General features: G+C 44.6%; 2 protein-coding genes across 16 annotated transcripts in view; one reads left to right on the top strand and one right to left on the bottom strand.

Moving 5' to 3' along the window:
• The window catches only part of PXK (PX domain containing serine/threonine kinase like), a 68385-nt gene extending 59600 nt beyond the window's left edge, over positions 1-8785 (top strand). For 2 of the 15 annotated variants that reach the window (XM_070574793.1, XM_070574800.1), the window contains exons 18-19: positions 3546-3583; positions 7506-8785. In XM_070574793.1, coding sequence (XP_070430894.1) covers positions 3546-3565 — 20 coding nt within the window. In that variant the 3' untranslated portion in view covers positions 3566-3583; positions 7506-8785. Of the gene's footprint in view, positions 1-3545; positions 3584-6225; positions 6263-7505 lie in introns of those variants that run through there. The other 13 variants (XM_070574802.1, XM_070574795.1, XM_070574803.1 and 10 more) reach the window with 7 other exon arrangements.
• Positions 8786-9282: 497 nt separating this feature from the next.
• On the bottom strand, positions 9283-14374 carry PDHB (pyruvate dehydrogenase E1 subunit beta). Its single transcript, XM_008519759.2, has 10 exons — positions 14207-14374; positions 14065-14118; positions 12664-12771; positions 12510-12572; positions 12371-12406; positions 11940-12225; positions 11409-11519; positions 10973-11064; positions 10116-10257; positions 9283-9821 (listed from the first exon to the last, which is right to left on the bottom strand). Exons 1-10 carry the CDS (start codon positions 14246-14248, stop codon positions 9676-9678), a joined length of 1080 nt encoding a protein of 359 aa, XP_008517981.1. The 5' UTR covers positions 14249-14374; the 3' UTR covers positions 9283-9675.
• Positions 14375-14783: the final 409 nt, after the last annotated feature.

The raw sequence follows: 14783 nt of genomic DNA, 5'->3' as shown, positions 1-14783 counted from the left end.
CTCCAAATAGTTCCCATTCTTAAATAGAAAATCTCCGCCTGAAGAACTTGTCCACCAATGAGCAACGTTTCAAGCTTCTGTTCTGTGCAAGGCATCAGGGAGCTACAAACAGCTAGTAGCGTCATGTTACTGTATCCATGGGAAAGGCTCGGTAAATTCTTGTGGGTAGATTTGCTTGGGCTTGCTCTGCCTTCAAGGCTTCTGCTGGGGGAGGGCAAGACTGTCAGCCTAGGGGTGGCAACTTCTGGCTGGTCAGCCCCTGCTTAGACTGGTCCTTCCTTGCAGGACAGGAGGCCGGGCTTCTCACTGGGCTCATCTTTCTTGCTGCCTCTCTGCACACTGCCCATCTTGTTGCTGGAATCACATTTACTCCAATTTATATCTTTGGGCCAAGTTTATGATTTATCTGGGAACTAAGTCAAGGATAGTGTCTTCCAGCTTTGTGATGAAATGCAATTTTCTCAGAAAATGAAGGAAAATTCTTCATTTTTAAGAGCTAGTATTAAAAAAGAATTCCTGCTAAAGATAGCTTCTCAAACACAACTCAATCTGTGAGCCCTTGGGAACTACGCCTTGAGACGGGGAACCTAAACTTGAGGGCCACCTCAGGGTTGCTAATTCTGGGACCCTTGACCTTCTTGTGTCCCATTTGTCAGTGAGGATAATAAGAGTGCCTGTCTAGTTGGGTTATTACAAGGATCAGGTGAGTTCCACGCATACAGGGTTAGAACAGCGCCTGGCACACAGTAAGACCCCGGTACACTGTTAGTTACCGGGAGACCTTGAATGAGTCACTTTCCATGTCTGAGTTTTGGCCACCTCCTCTGTAAAAGGCAAAAGAGTGGGACTTAGAGGAGACCATCTCACCATTCCTTCTAGTCGAGCATATTCTGACTCCATGGTGGACCCTGCCCTTTGGCAGTTTGCTCAGCAGTAGATCAACTTAGGCAAGTTCAGTTCGACAGCACTGCCTTTCTTCCCGAAAGCGTCAGTTTTAAGCACATTCATGGTAGCTGAGGGTAGCCCTAAGCTCAGTTACTTTTGGGATGGGGCAGAAGTGACAGATGTTTCAAAGTGAAGGGGTCTTACTCTCATGAGCCCTTTCCAGCATTTGTGTGAGGGCTGGGGCCTCTCCCATTTCTGACTGCACCTCTCTGCCAGGGGGCCCCTTCCCAAGGCCCTTACCAAGTGGATGGGAGAAATGTTATTTCCCTAAGTCTGCTGGCGATTCCATCAGGTGGGGCGGGATTCTCTAAAACTCTTTTTTTCAGTGAGAATATTCCTAGCACTTTCTTTTCCGCTAAAGGTTATGTTTCCTGCCTCCAGAAGGTCACTCTTTCAAGAACTTTAAAATTCTTTATCCTGACTTATTTCACGGTAAATGTCACCAACTAGTGTTTACACTCTGTATTTATAGAGCTGAGTGGTTTAGAAGGTCCCAGTCCGCTACACGCAGACACCCCTCCCACCTTCCCTTTGGGAGCAGACAAGTTTGTTGCCTTGCTATTGTATGTGTATATGTGTATGTGTGTGTTTTTCAAACAGGTTTGCAAAAGAGTATTTTGGGAAAGCTAAGAAAGCAGGAGACCCTAAATTCTTCTTGTTACTGTTTTTAATAATCATATTTAACATATTTTGAGCACTTATTTGGTGCTAGGCACCGCTCTACGTGATTTATACTCATTGTTTCGTTTAATCCTCATGGATACCTTCCTATCCAATGATAATGGATTCTATTATAGCTCCATTTGACAAAGAAACTGAGGCTCTGGTGGGGTAAAGGACTCTGACCAAGGTCACACAAGTAGGGGATGCCAGAGCCAGGATTCAAACCCGGTTCTGTCTTTGCTCAGCCAGCCCACTGATTTTGCTTGAGTGCCTGCTCTCCAGTGCACTGCAGGGCTGTGCTGTGAAATACTGCACTTAGCTGGCATGAAAAGAACCCTGAAAGTAGGGTCAGAAACCCTGAGCTTGGGTCACAGCTCTGACGCTGTCTGCTGTGACCTTGGAAAAGTAATGTCCATTCTTTGAAGCTGTCTTTTAAAAGAATTCCTGGTTTTTATTAGGTTGGTAATGTACACGACAAGGCTTGATAAGCCAGAAAGTACTATCAGGGATAAGTTACGAATGCCCTGGAAGAGAATTCTAGCCCGTCTTGCTTGCAGTGTATATTTTAAGCAATAATTTTGAAGAGAGAGAGCTGGCAGTTTTTAGAAAACCCAGTCTGTACATATGACTGGAGAGGGAGGGAAGGTCCTGTCTGGAGAGCTGGAGGTGGGCAAATGGCCTTACGTGCACAGAGTGCCCGAGAGCTTGAGCAACAGGACAGAAGGTTCAGAATAAGTAAGGCACCAAAAGAGATGAATTTATTTAGAATGTTGGAGTTTCCAGAATTTGTGTAGCCAACTCAAAGTCTGAAAGCTATTCTAGGTTCAAAATCCATATCTCTTGCCATAAGAATTGCCTCTTTTTCTCAAAACCCACTCATGCACAAGTCAGTCACCATCTTTGGGAGGAACAGGTCTGCCCTGCAGTGCTTCTCTGAAGAGTGTGTTGGCTCTCTTCTCTCTTGCCCACTCACATCCCTCTTCCCCCCGCTTCCAAGCCCAAGTGTGTGAGCCTTTTCCTGGAGCCGTCACTGCTGCGGATGGGGGTGGGGCAGGGCAGTGTCCCCAGCATCCTCCCAGAGCCATTACATGCAAGTAGTTGGCCTGCATGCTGCCCCACGGGGCCTCAGTTCCTGGCCTCTCCCCAGAGGAAGAGATTTTCCGTTGGGCTCTGGGGCAGATCGGTCTGTTGGGAACTCTGGGATTCACTGACGGGGAAAGCATCATGCTTCATGTGTAACCTGAAATCTAGTCAGTTAAAAAGAAGATAGGAAAAACATTTGCCCTGCTTTTTTCTTTTTTTAATGGTTTTAGAGCCTTAAGTAGACTAATGCCACTCACTGCCCACTTCAGCGTCTAGAGCCCAGCAGCCTTCAGGGGAGGGGCCACATGCCCCACCTTAGACCTGCCCTGTGCCCTTGTTCCTCTCAACTTTACAAAGAAAAGTCTCCACCTTAGACTATAGAGACTTGCTTGGAAAAAAATAGTGAGTTCTCCTTTTTCTCCCCTCTTGATAAACTGTCCTTATTCACTAATAGGGCTGAGTACGCTCCCGGGACCCATTCCACTTTTCCAGAGAGGTAAAACCTTCACAGGTCTTCTGACAGGAGTCTTGTGCTGGTAAATAAATAAAAATAGCACCTAACTGCCTCAGAAAAAAGAAAAAAAAGGAATGTGCAGAGGAAAGCGACTGGTTGCTGTATTAGTATGCTTGCCATGTTCAAAAGGGTCACAATCGTGTTTACAGACCAGTACATTTGTGGTTAAGTGTGTCCTAGTTTGGCAGGGAGAATAATCAATACGTGATTCAGACTAATATTTTACTGTCTCTTAGTATTTGGTTAAATGACACTAAAATCTGAATAATGACGTGTGTCCCTTCTCTCTCTCTCTCTCTCTCTCTCTCTCTCTCTCTCTCTCTCTCTTTGCTGTTTTCAGTAGAGCATGCACCATTTTGAACGTGAATTTTCGGTAAAGTAAGCTATACTGATTTCTCTACCTTTAAAGATGCTCTGTTTCTGTATGTGAAATAGGACCAGTGTGTCTAGATCACTGAAGTGGTGAACAAATGGGAAAGCAGATTTGAGACAATTTCCTTATCTGAACATTTAAATGAAATACAGCATCTTTAAAAAGCACCAAGTGACTTCATTTACATTCATCTCATTTTCATCATGACCTTCAAAATCTTCATTTTCACTCTGATTTTAGTTTTAAAATACAGCTCTAAAATCCTGCAAATCAACTGCATGGCATTTTGGTATATTTTAATTTTGGAAACCAGGATCTCAAAGTTCTGTTGCTGCAAAAATGTTGGTTCCTTGTTACTTTGATGACGGAGAAAAGGTGTTAGGCAGTTGAGTTCTTGGTTAGAGGGGGACAACTTACCGGCTTTTATAACGGACAATAGGGAAGAACAGGTCTTTTTTTAAGCATCCTTAATAGTTCTTGAGTTGGGACACGAGTGCAGTGTCCTCATCTGTCTGAGGCGAAAGGCAAAGGCAGTTCCCAAGAGCTGGGCTGCCAGCTTCCAGGGGTCATGGCTCTCCATTCCCTCTCGAGGGTAGCTGGTAGGGCTAGTGTTGGTCTGGTGGTCACGTGGCCTCCCCATCTCTGTGTGTGGACCACAGAGCAACTCAGACCTACAGACTCCTGTAGATTGCCCGTTGTTAAAGTTGGCCCCAAGGTGAGGGGACCCTCAGATGTCCTTTCCTTGAGGCCGGCAAGGATGTTTCTGGCAAGGCATTCCTCCTTAGATCTAACCCAAGCTCTTGCTGCAACAGTCCGGCCTATTCCAGGGCCACCACTGGATTGCAGCTTCCCGTTTGGTTTGGTGGATGGGATTCTGGGGAGGGTGGGATAGTTGGCTCTCAGGGGTTTCGTCTGAGAGAAACTGAGGTTGGAGAGCTCCAGACTGACCTGGTTATAATTGTAGATTGGTTGTTTTGGAGCATCTCTCGTCCTGGGTTGTTGCAGGCCCATAGTTTTCAAAGCTGGGTGAATTCAGTTAGCAATCAACCTAGTGTGGACTCTGTCCGGTCTTGTCTGTGGCCTGGGAATAAGGGCTATTGGAGGCCTCTTGCGGGAGAGGAGTTCGTTCACATTTGAAGAGTGAGGGAGCTCAGGCATTAGGCAGTTCTTCCCAGATTGGTCACAGGCCAAATAGCCAACTCTGACTTTAGCCTTTATTAGCATGCTACCCCCTCGCTGTGTTGTAACTAATGTGTTGTAACTTAAGCCTCAATGAACCTTTAAAGAAAGTTTGTGGACCACAGAAAAGGCAAAAAGACAAAGCCAAAAAAAAAAAATCGATGGGGCCTATGTCAGAGACTGAGTCCCTGGGTCTGTGTTCCTGACCCCTCCTGTGTCCCCTTCTGACTCCTGGACCTCCTCTCCCTTTCCAGTGTGTTCTGAGCTGGTGAGTTGAGTTCTGACCTTTCTTGCCCTAATCGTACACATCAAGACATCCCTAGTTTACGGGCCCAGTGAGGAAAAGTGGACCTCATGGGACAACAGGCCCTTTGGGATTGGGCCAGCCATCTTTGAGCGGACATCAGGATGACCTTGCTCTTTGCTCCTTGGATGAGCAGTCTCTCCTTTCCCGCAGCCCTCAGCATCCCATTCACTTTACAGGCACAGATTACCCTGTGGCACTTGGACAGTGTATTTATTTACGCTACTTACATATTCAAAGAGATTCATTTAAAGTGGTAACAATTTCCGCCTTTACTTGGAAAATGAAGATCCATTTGCCAAACACTACCTCCAACTCCCAAACTGCGATAGTAAATTTGCACTTTTAATTTTGAGTGCCTGGTAATGAGGTCAAAGTCAAGGGTTGGTTCCTCATGAGGGCCAAGCAGTTTTGTTCTGTGCCAAGACTGCAGACCATACCCAAGTCCAGCCCTCGAGGCCCATCTCTAGCTTCTCAGAGTCCTGGTCTGGAGGGGTGTCTTGTCTAGGATGGTCAGTTCCATCCCTTTAGTAGAACACAAGTGCTCTTGCAGCCCAGAGCCTGTCTTCTCGTTGTAACCCGCAGTAACTCTTCTGCCAGGGTCAAAGCATGAAGCTGGAAGGCAGAAACACTGGAGCTCATTCTGGTACACGTTGGGCCCTGGATGTCAAGTCCAGATCCTGCTGCCCTTTTCTGGCCCTTGGGTGGGAGTGCTGGGGAGGGCGGGGCAGGGAGCATTGGTACCCGCTTGCTCCTCCAGGCTCTCTTGGTGCTGCAGTTGAGTTCCAGGAGCCTTCAGAGGCAGTCTTCCTCCTCCTGGTATTTCACTGGTCTCTATCCAAACACCCCTTCAGAGGAATGCTTGTATCACACGCTTATTCTCCCTGCTCTTCTCACCCCTGCAGTCATTTCAGGTTTACAGTCCTTTTTATCTTTGTCACCCTGTACCATAAAGCCAGGAATATTTTTCCACAATTCACCCTGGCATAGAACATAATATAACTTCATTCATTAGCTATTTTTTATTGTACAGAACCAGTGAAAATTACATTTTGTTCATTTGTCTGTATTTAATGTTTATTTGTATTGCTATATTATCATTATTCGAGAATTGCAAGATTGCAGAGCATGAGTGTGTGCATCTGTGTGATTCTTTAATTTCAGCTGCCTTAGGTTTGGGTAAAGATGTAAAGGAAGGTAAGTGATTTTCGTGAAATATAAGACTTCAACTGTTGCCTGTCACACTTGGTGAAAAGGATGCACTTACCTGAGTATTTTATTGGTGATCCTGAACCACTCATCCATATAAGCTCTAGTGGTGACTGGTACATTTACCTGTTAGCACCACAGCTCGGTAGCAGTTTAGGGGGGAAACCACCCAGCAGAATGTCCTCCAGGTGTAGCCCTAGGAGAGGGTAGAGGGCAAGGCTAGAAACAGGTGGAGTCACCGAGAGCTGCAAGGTTCACAGGAAATGGGGCAGCTAACTCCGTGGCACAGGCAGGGCTTTTTCTGTACTCAGTGTTTATTTTGAATTGTTCTAACTCATTCATTGAGTCAAAACTATAAAATGTTTGTGTGCCTGTAAGTGAAGGGAAGTTTTAGATACCTGTGTGGTGTTCTTGCTCACTAGGGTAGACCTTGACATTCAGTCTCTCCTGATGCTTCAGAAAGATGTAGGGTTAGTGCAGTTCTGTTCTGCTCCTGGGTTGGGCCACAGCGGAAAGAAGGGTGCTCGAGGAAGACTCCTCGCTGAGGATACCATTGCCAGCAAGAGAAAGCCCTCTACTGCCTGCTTGGCATTGCTAACAATTATTAGCATTTTACATTTCTTTAATGCAACCTAATAGGAAATGATTATTCAAGACGGATGCCCCTGAGGAACCCATAACCCAGCAAGTGCTGGTTCCTTGCTGAGAATCCTGAGTGGTTTGTCATTTTATATTAAATCACATCCTTCAAGTATTGTGTGTCTTGGAGCAGCTAGAGAACTGTTGGTCCCTTATTAGTAATTGATATTCAGGTAGCCCAGGTGTGCATACAGATATCTGTCTTTAATTGCTAGCTCAGGAGTAGGTGGAGCTGCCCAGGACCTGGCTAAATAGCTGGCGGAACTTTGGGGACCATTACTTAAATTTGGAAATGGATTTAGAGCCTCATCTATGCAGAGAATGTCACTATGTAGTTTCACGTAATTCGTGATATTTGTTTAGTCTTTACACATGTGACTATTATTTGGGAGAAACAGCAACATTTAATTCACCTTTGATGCTTCTAGCTTTCTTTGTTCAGTATGTTATTTAAAGAATACAGTATTGGGTATCTTGGTCCCTCTGAGGGAAACCTTTTGCAGTCTCACCATAGTCCCTCCTGCCCAGGACTGCGTAGTAGCATGTGCACAGGATATCTGGAGAGATGACACTGACTGTCCCTTTCTCTCCTGCAGGGACGTCCGCATTACCTCCACCTCCTCCACCTCCGCCTCCACCACCAGCAGCTCCCTTGCCTCCTGCCAGCACAGAGGTGCCCACACAGCTCCCGCCCCAGGCTGTGAATGGCGTGAGCCGAGGGGCTTTACTCAGCTCCATCCAGAATTTCCAAAAAGGAACTTTGAGGAAAGCCGAAACCTGTGATCACAGTGCTCCTAAGATTGGCTAAAGCGTCGTGTTTACACTGGGAGGAAAAAGTTTTTTTTTTTCCTCCCACCTTAACCCCTAACGTACCCTGTTCTGGATGAATAATTGCTGAGCCAGTGCAGCCGCATACTATTTTGCAGATGCTCATCTAAGGGGCTTTTCATGAGGGAAATATTCTTCAAGTAGAATAAAGTCAGGCTGGCACTGCTGCCTTAAGAAATATTTTGCTCCTTTATTACCACTTTAAAGGAGTCTTGTTCATCCTCCTATGGGCATCTTTTTGGGGCAGCAGCATATTGGAATCAATATTTCCACCAACTGAAGGAAATGGACAAAAAAACAAAAACAATGACAATGTTCAGTCATAGCAGCTAATGGCCTTTGTGTTGCAACCCCTCCCATCCCATCAGACGGCTCCTAGAATTGCTCCTTATAGTTCATTTCTCTATTCTAAAGCATTTTCTGGTTATTTCTTAGATAAGCTCCCATTTCTGCCCCCTTAATTTCATCTTAGACATTAACACTGTAGCCCAAAGCATAGTTATGTCACTGAGTCAGAGAAGCACCTGAGTTCGTTTCCTCCTCAAACAGAATGGGGCAAGTTGGTAACATTCTCTAACAGGAATACCGTGGTTGCAGAGCTCAGGGGTGCTAAAGCAACTACTCCAGACTCAGCCCTTTTCGTTAGAATGTATTGAACAAAAAATGTTAACATCAGAAAAAGCTCTTGCCAATTAGGGGATCTTCTTAATCTTCAGCAATTAAGTCAAGTTTGTGGTTTGTAAGGGGTTATTATTACAACACAAGTAAATTTGGCATCTACAGAAATCAGTTCAGAATTTTGAAAGATTTATCCAGATACATCACCTTTTTAATGTTACTCATTTATTAGAAAGATCCTTTATCCTATGATTTGCTTAAAACCTTAAATAAACTGCACTTTAAAGGATTATAAATAATCCATTTAAAAAGTCAAGTATACACATCAGTGTTGGTTACTATGCAGAGAGAATGTCATTGTGTATAGTTCACATAATCTGTGATAAATGTTCAGCTGTATTTTTTATTAAAATAAACCATGTCAAGAAAATGTGTTGCCTGTAGCTTGGCTGGATATTTTAAATGAGAACTTTTTGTAGTACCCTTTGTAAACATAAAGAATAGATCCATACAGTATTTCTAAAGTTTGCTTCTCACCTATCCTTTATTTCTTTTGTGTCGTATTTTCCCTCTTAATTAATGACAGCTAACAATCCTGTCTTGGTCTTTAAGTTGGTACCAGTTGTACACTTCTATGACTAATTTAAACCTGCCTTTTCCATCTCCACTTCTGAAGAGGGCAGTGTGACAGAATGTCTGTTTTTTTGGCAATGGGAAAAATACCAGACATGAATTTTGCTTTAATTTTAAAGGGCACCCTGCTAGAATTGGGCATTTGAGGAGCCTGGACAAGTTCCTGCTGTGTGATGCGACTGAGGTGATTAATGATTAGTGATTAGTTCCTGATGGCACTCATTTCTTAATAGAATTTTAAGACATCCACCCCACATTTATTATTTCATTTCAAGAACATAAAAATACAATTAGTCATAGTTAGGAATTCTTTTATTCCTTATCAAAACAATCTAAGAGTAAATGTAGATTATATGCTTTTATTTTTACAGATAAGTTGTCTTTTTTGGATATATCTTTCATTGGGACTCTGCCACATTCATACCTTGTCCTTCTAGTGAGGGTAAAATTTTACAATAATCTTATTTAAAGAATATGGCAATTGTAACAGACAAAAAAAAGCCTGGAGTCAAGGGCAGGAGAGGGGAGAGTTTTTCCACATACAAGCACATTTAAACTTCTTCCCAATACAAAAACATGTGTTGTTGCTTTAGAGATAACTTTATGAATCATAAGGTCTTACAGTACAATCCAGGTGAAGTGTCAGCAAATATTTTAAATCTCAATGACTTGACATTCAAGTCCAAACTAGATATTTAATGTCTTCTTTATTGCAAATATGATGTCTTTAACCTGAGGTACAGAGTTGTCTTCTAGAATCTTTGCATAAGGCATAGGGACGTCAGCACCGGTGACACGAACTGCAGGCGCATCCAGAAAATTGAATGCAGGGCCTAGAAGAGAAGGAGACAACTGAGAGAGAGGCAAGAAAAGCCAGCGGAGCGCTACCCCCTTGTCACAAAAACCGGCTGCCTGAGGACCAGGGAAAAATCTAAAGGAATGCTAATTACGGGGAACTGTTTCTGATTTTGCTTTTTCACACATCTACCCAAAGGAAAAATGCCAAGGTTACAAGGTGAAAGTTCAAGTCATTTGGCCACTCCTAGCTTTTGATCTCGTTGCCCAGTATCCAGGTACACAAAGTCTGTTACAGTTTGACTATTCTACAGCCAGTTTCTCTGAAATACCTTCCATGATCCTGGCACAAATCTCAGCTCCCACTCCAAACTGCGGCCAGCCTCCCTCCACAGTTACGAGGTGATTGGTCTTCATGACACTGGCTTCTATTGTTTCAATGTCCATTGGTCTGATGGTTCGCATGTTTATGACCTAAACAGATAATACAGTAAGTTCTACAGAGCCACTGCATCACAAACAGAGTCTTATCTCCATAATACCACTTCCTTTTTTGTTTCCTAGTAATCTTGGGGTCTAGGAAAATCTAATCTGCCTATTCATGAACAAAATGTGAAAGAAGAAGTTGTAATTAAAACAAAAATCTTGATTTCTACTACAAGTAGCTCTGTTAACTTACAGAATTCACTTATCCTCCCTTGGCTTTAACTTCCTTCTCATCAAAATAATTAATAACTAACATTTGCCTGCTTCCTGTGTGCCAGACACCACACTAAGTATAATTCTCACAACCACCCTGATGGGACAGAAAATGTATTATTCCCATTTTATAGCTGATGAAACTGAGATTTATTAGAGTACATAACTTGCCCAAGTGTAACTGGCAAGTGGTAGGTCCTGGATATGAAAGGGTTAGACTCACTGACTTCTAAGCTTCCCCTTCTCCCAACCTCCGGCTCCCAAGTTGTATCTAAACTTACAAAAGCAGGTACTATTCTAAAACATCCAGAACCAGGTGGTAAAAAGCTAGGTGTCTGAAAAGCAGGTTGGTCCCCAGCTTCAAGCAGAGGCAGAACTGAGTGACAAAGCAAGATTTTACAGCTAGTTAACCTGTTACAGAACTCCAACTCCTATTTCTAGGTCTTATGAACCTTTCTGATTCTTTAAGAACAAGTGAATGTCCTCTCACCTCACATTCAATTCCCTCTTTAGACAGCACTGTCGCAGCTTCTAAGCAGTGGCCCACAGGTCTTGAATGGGAAACTACAGTTATATGTGTCCCTGAAACAAAGTAGTCACAGATCAGAGGTCAGGTTGAAACTAAAGACTGTACCGCTCTGCAGCCAGCTATGGCTCTCGTTCACTTGTAAAATCTTCAACTCAGCTTCATTCCAGTGAGATGAGGAGTGTGGCAGCCTTCCTAGAAATGAAATACAAATCTACCAAACTGAGATTTAGAAAAGCACAAGTGTACGAGCAATCAGGTATGACCCACTCTTAACTTGAACTCTTACTATAATTTCCTAGTCAAAGTAAAGGGCAATAACCTCTAGAGTGAATCTGACCAACATAAACAGAGGGGCTGGATTACAAATAACGTTTAAATGTATACTAAATTCTCTTACCTTGCCTTTCTATTTTGGCTTTTCCAATAGGAACCAGAAAATCTTTTGACTGAGCTTCTGAGGAAAGTTCAAAAGGAACTCCATACATCAATTCATTCTCTAGCACCACCACTGCAAAATATAAATATTTAAACAAAAGTAACTACATGACTAAAAGTGTATCTAAGACGTTATCATTCATTTTGTGAAAAGTTTCACTGTGCTGATTAGGAAGCCTCACATCTATCTATTGTGTCCAGCAGCCTTGAGGACGATTTATGTACTGATATTTGTAGTCTGGTCAATCCTAATTTTATCTATTGAGGTTAAACCAGTGTTGTAAGTATACAGGAAATGTCTCCTATACCTAATTGGCCCTCATAGTCAGAAATAAGAGAAACATTTTTTACTATTTTTACTATATCTCTAAACCATTAATATATTATACGACATATCTAAGCCTAACTAGAAGTCTTTAATGATTTCTTCTATGCAAAAATTTCATTTTAGTTCTTTAATGTTCAGAAGAGACCCAAGGGTCACTCTGCTGACCTGGATTGTTATCCCGAATGGCTGATTTAATAAGTCCTTTTGCATCCTCTGAATTCCAGGGGCTGACCACCTTTAAGCCCGGGCAGTGCCCATACCAGGCAGCAAAGCACTGTGAGTGCTGGGCAGCTACGCCAGCTGAGGCGCCGTTGGGCCCCCTGAAGACTATGGGCACAGGCTGCAGGCCCCCTGACATGTAGTAGGTCTTTGCAGCTGAGTTTATAACCTGGTCAATGGCTTGCATAGAAAAATTGAAGGTCATAAATTCACAAATGGGCCGCAACCCAGCCTGTCAAATAAAAAACACAGATATTAAAAACAGCAATGAAGAGTGGCAAACAACCACTCCACTTTTCCAACATTCAAACAATGTTTTTAAAAGGTCACGTTAAAAGAAATCCCCTTGGATGAGATTCATAAAGAGGATTACATACCATAGCTGCACCCACAGCAATTCCAGCAAAGCCCATCTAGAAAGTAAAACACAAACAAGTGAAAATCCATACAAACTGTAACCGGGTACACCGTAAGAGACATGCCCCTCAAAGGCCGGCTTCCTCATGGCAGGCTTACCTCAGATATGGGAGTGTCTATGATCCTCTTATCTCCGTATTTTTTCCACAGGCCTCGGCTAACCTACAATTAAGCAGTGACTCCATTACTTTTAAGTGTATCTGGAGGCAAACGGCCACCTCAATTTTGTACAGCTCTCACGTATCCTGGTTACCTTGTATGCCCCATCATACTGGGCAACTTCTTCCCCAAGGAGAAATACTTTCTCATCTCTTTCCAGCTCCTCATCCATACCTTGATTTATAGCCTCACGAACTGTCACCTGTCACAGGTATGGGAAAACAGTCAATAAGCCACAGGATTATTTAGGATACGACTGAGATTCTCTCCCTTTATAATTACCTGGGCTGCCCACAGCATACAATATAAAAACTATCACTAGGACAGGTTTCTCTTTAACAGCTCAAAGAATTCTGACAGTAACATTTCTATCACACATAACCAGTCTTTGACTGGAGGCATTAATGAGAAGTTTACTGAACACTTTTCTTGATATGCACCTAAGCTTAAAAAACCTGCCTGCTGGCCAGACCAGCTCCTAGGCAGTTTCCTAAGTAGAAAGTATACTGCGTTCTTTTATTTCCACACTTGGAGTACTGTGGGGCAGAGAACTATCAAGGAAGCCTAAATAATGCTACATACTGAGCATTCACTAGGTGCCAAACACTTTGCCTTCAGGATGTATGAGTTACTTTATTACACAGGTTGGGAGAATTCTCTAGTTAAAAAAAAAAAAAAAAACAGGGGAGAGTGCTCAAAAAGTTGAATCTAGAATTACCATGTGACCCAACAATTCCACTTCTAGATATATACCCAAAAGAACTGAAAGCAGGGACTCAGACACTTGCACACCAACGTTCATAGCAGCATTATTCACAAATCCAAGAGGTGGAAACAACAGATGGATGAACAAAATGTGATATATGCATACAACGGAATATTACTCAGCCTGAAAAAGGAATGAAATTCTGACCCATGCTACAGCATGAGTGAACCTTGAAAACATTAAGCTAAGTGAAATAAGCCAGATATAAAAGGACAAATACTGCACGATTCCACTTATAGGCGGGACCTAGAACAGATAAACCCGTAGACACGTGAAGTACCAGAGAGGTCACGGGGGGCTAAGGGGGAATGGGAGTTACTGTTCAATGGGCGCAGCTTCTGTTTGGGATGACGATAAAGTTCTGGAGACGAATGGTGATGATGGTTGCCCAACATGGTCAATGTACTTAGCGCCGCTCTATATACACTTTAAAACGGTAAGTTTTATGTTACGTGTATTTTACCAAAATAAAAAGGGGAGTGAAGGAAGAAGCGTCAAGGCTAGTTTCCTCAAATCGCCCATCTGATTCCAATGAGCCTCGCGGGGGTGACATGCAGCTGAGACTGGCGACTGGCCAACACAGAGGCAGCACCACTCCCACGCGGGATGCGACAGTCGGGAGACCCAAGGCCCGCGGCCAACCTCCCCGCTCAGCACCCACCCACCACGGCGCAGGCGCGACCCCGGCCTCCGCCCCTCCCCGCCACGGCCGGCATCCAGGCCAGTTACCTGTAGCGCCGCTGGCGCCGTCCGGTGAAAGCGTCTCCTCAGGAGCCCGGAGACCTGGCGGGGAGAGAGAGAGGACGCTCAGAGGGGACGCAGGGTGGGGAGGGGTCGCGCAGCGTCACGGGGCCCGCGCGCCACTGCCTACCTGCTCAAGGGGTCTCCGCACCAGACCCGACACCGCCGCCATCTTGACCGTGTCCTCTAGCGGCCGCCGAATGACAACACAGCCAGGGCGCCGCGGGGCCAGCCCCCGCCTTCCCCGCCGGCACGGGCCAATGGCAGGGCGCGGCGCCTGCGTGCCCCGCCCATCCCCGCACCGCCAGAGCCGCCGAGGGGCGGGGCCGAGGTGGCGCGTGGGCTGGTCCTGCCGCTCTTCCACCGGCAACTTCCATCAACTTTATTGAGAGTGGGCAGCGACAGTCAGGCCAGGGACACGTCCCGGGATGATGTTGCTTGACGCGCGGGGACCGGAAGTCGGACACTAAGAAGCAGAACTCGACGCTGGAGGGCCAGCCTTCTGCAGGCGCTGAAATCCTTTGGGCACCAAGTAGCGCTTGCACACACACTGTAGTGACGGGGAGCTTTCCATCTTATGAGCGGGCCTAGTTTTCTCTGGATAGCGCTGTCTGTTGGTCCTTAGAATGAGAACAGGAGCTTTCCCTGGCGCATTAAGCGCCTGCTGCATGCCAGGTATTGTGGTTAAGTGCTGTATAGCTCATTTA

The sequence above is a fragment of the Equus przewalskii genome, chromosome 15, assembly GCF_037783145.1.
Source record: "Equus przewalskii isolate Varuska chromosome 15, EquPr2, whole genome shotgun sequence".
NCBI lineage: Eukaryota > Metazoa > Chordata > Mammalia > Perissodactyla > Equidae > Equus > Equus przewalskii.
Note: the sequence above shows the minus strand (reverse complement) of the source record. Positions and strands in the feature narration are given on the sequence as shown.

Bases quoted from the DNA above. Each gene is read 5' to 3' on its own strand.
- PDHB (XM_008519759.2), bottom strand. From the start codon at position 14,248: ATGGCGGCGGTGTCGGGTCTGGTGCGGAGACCCCTTGAGCAG. The intron at 12,226-12,370 runs GTATGTAATCCT...TTTATTTGACAG, and splicing joins TTGCTGTGGGTGCAGCTATG to GCTGGGTTGCGGCCCATTTG. The intron at 11,065-11,408 runs GTAAGAGAATTT...ACTTTGTTTCAG, and splicing joins AGCCAAAATAGAAAGGCAAG to GGACACATATAACTGTAGTT.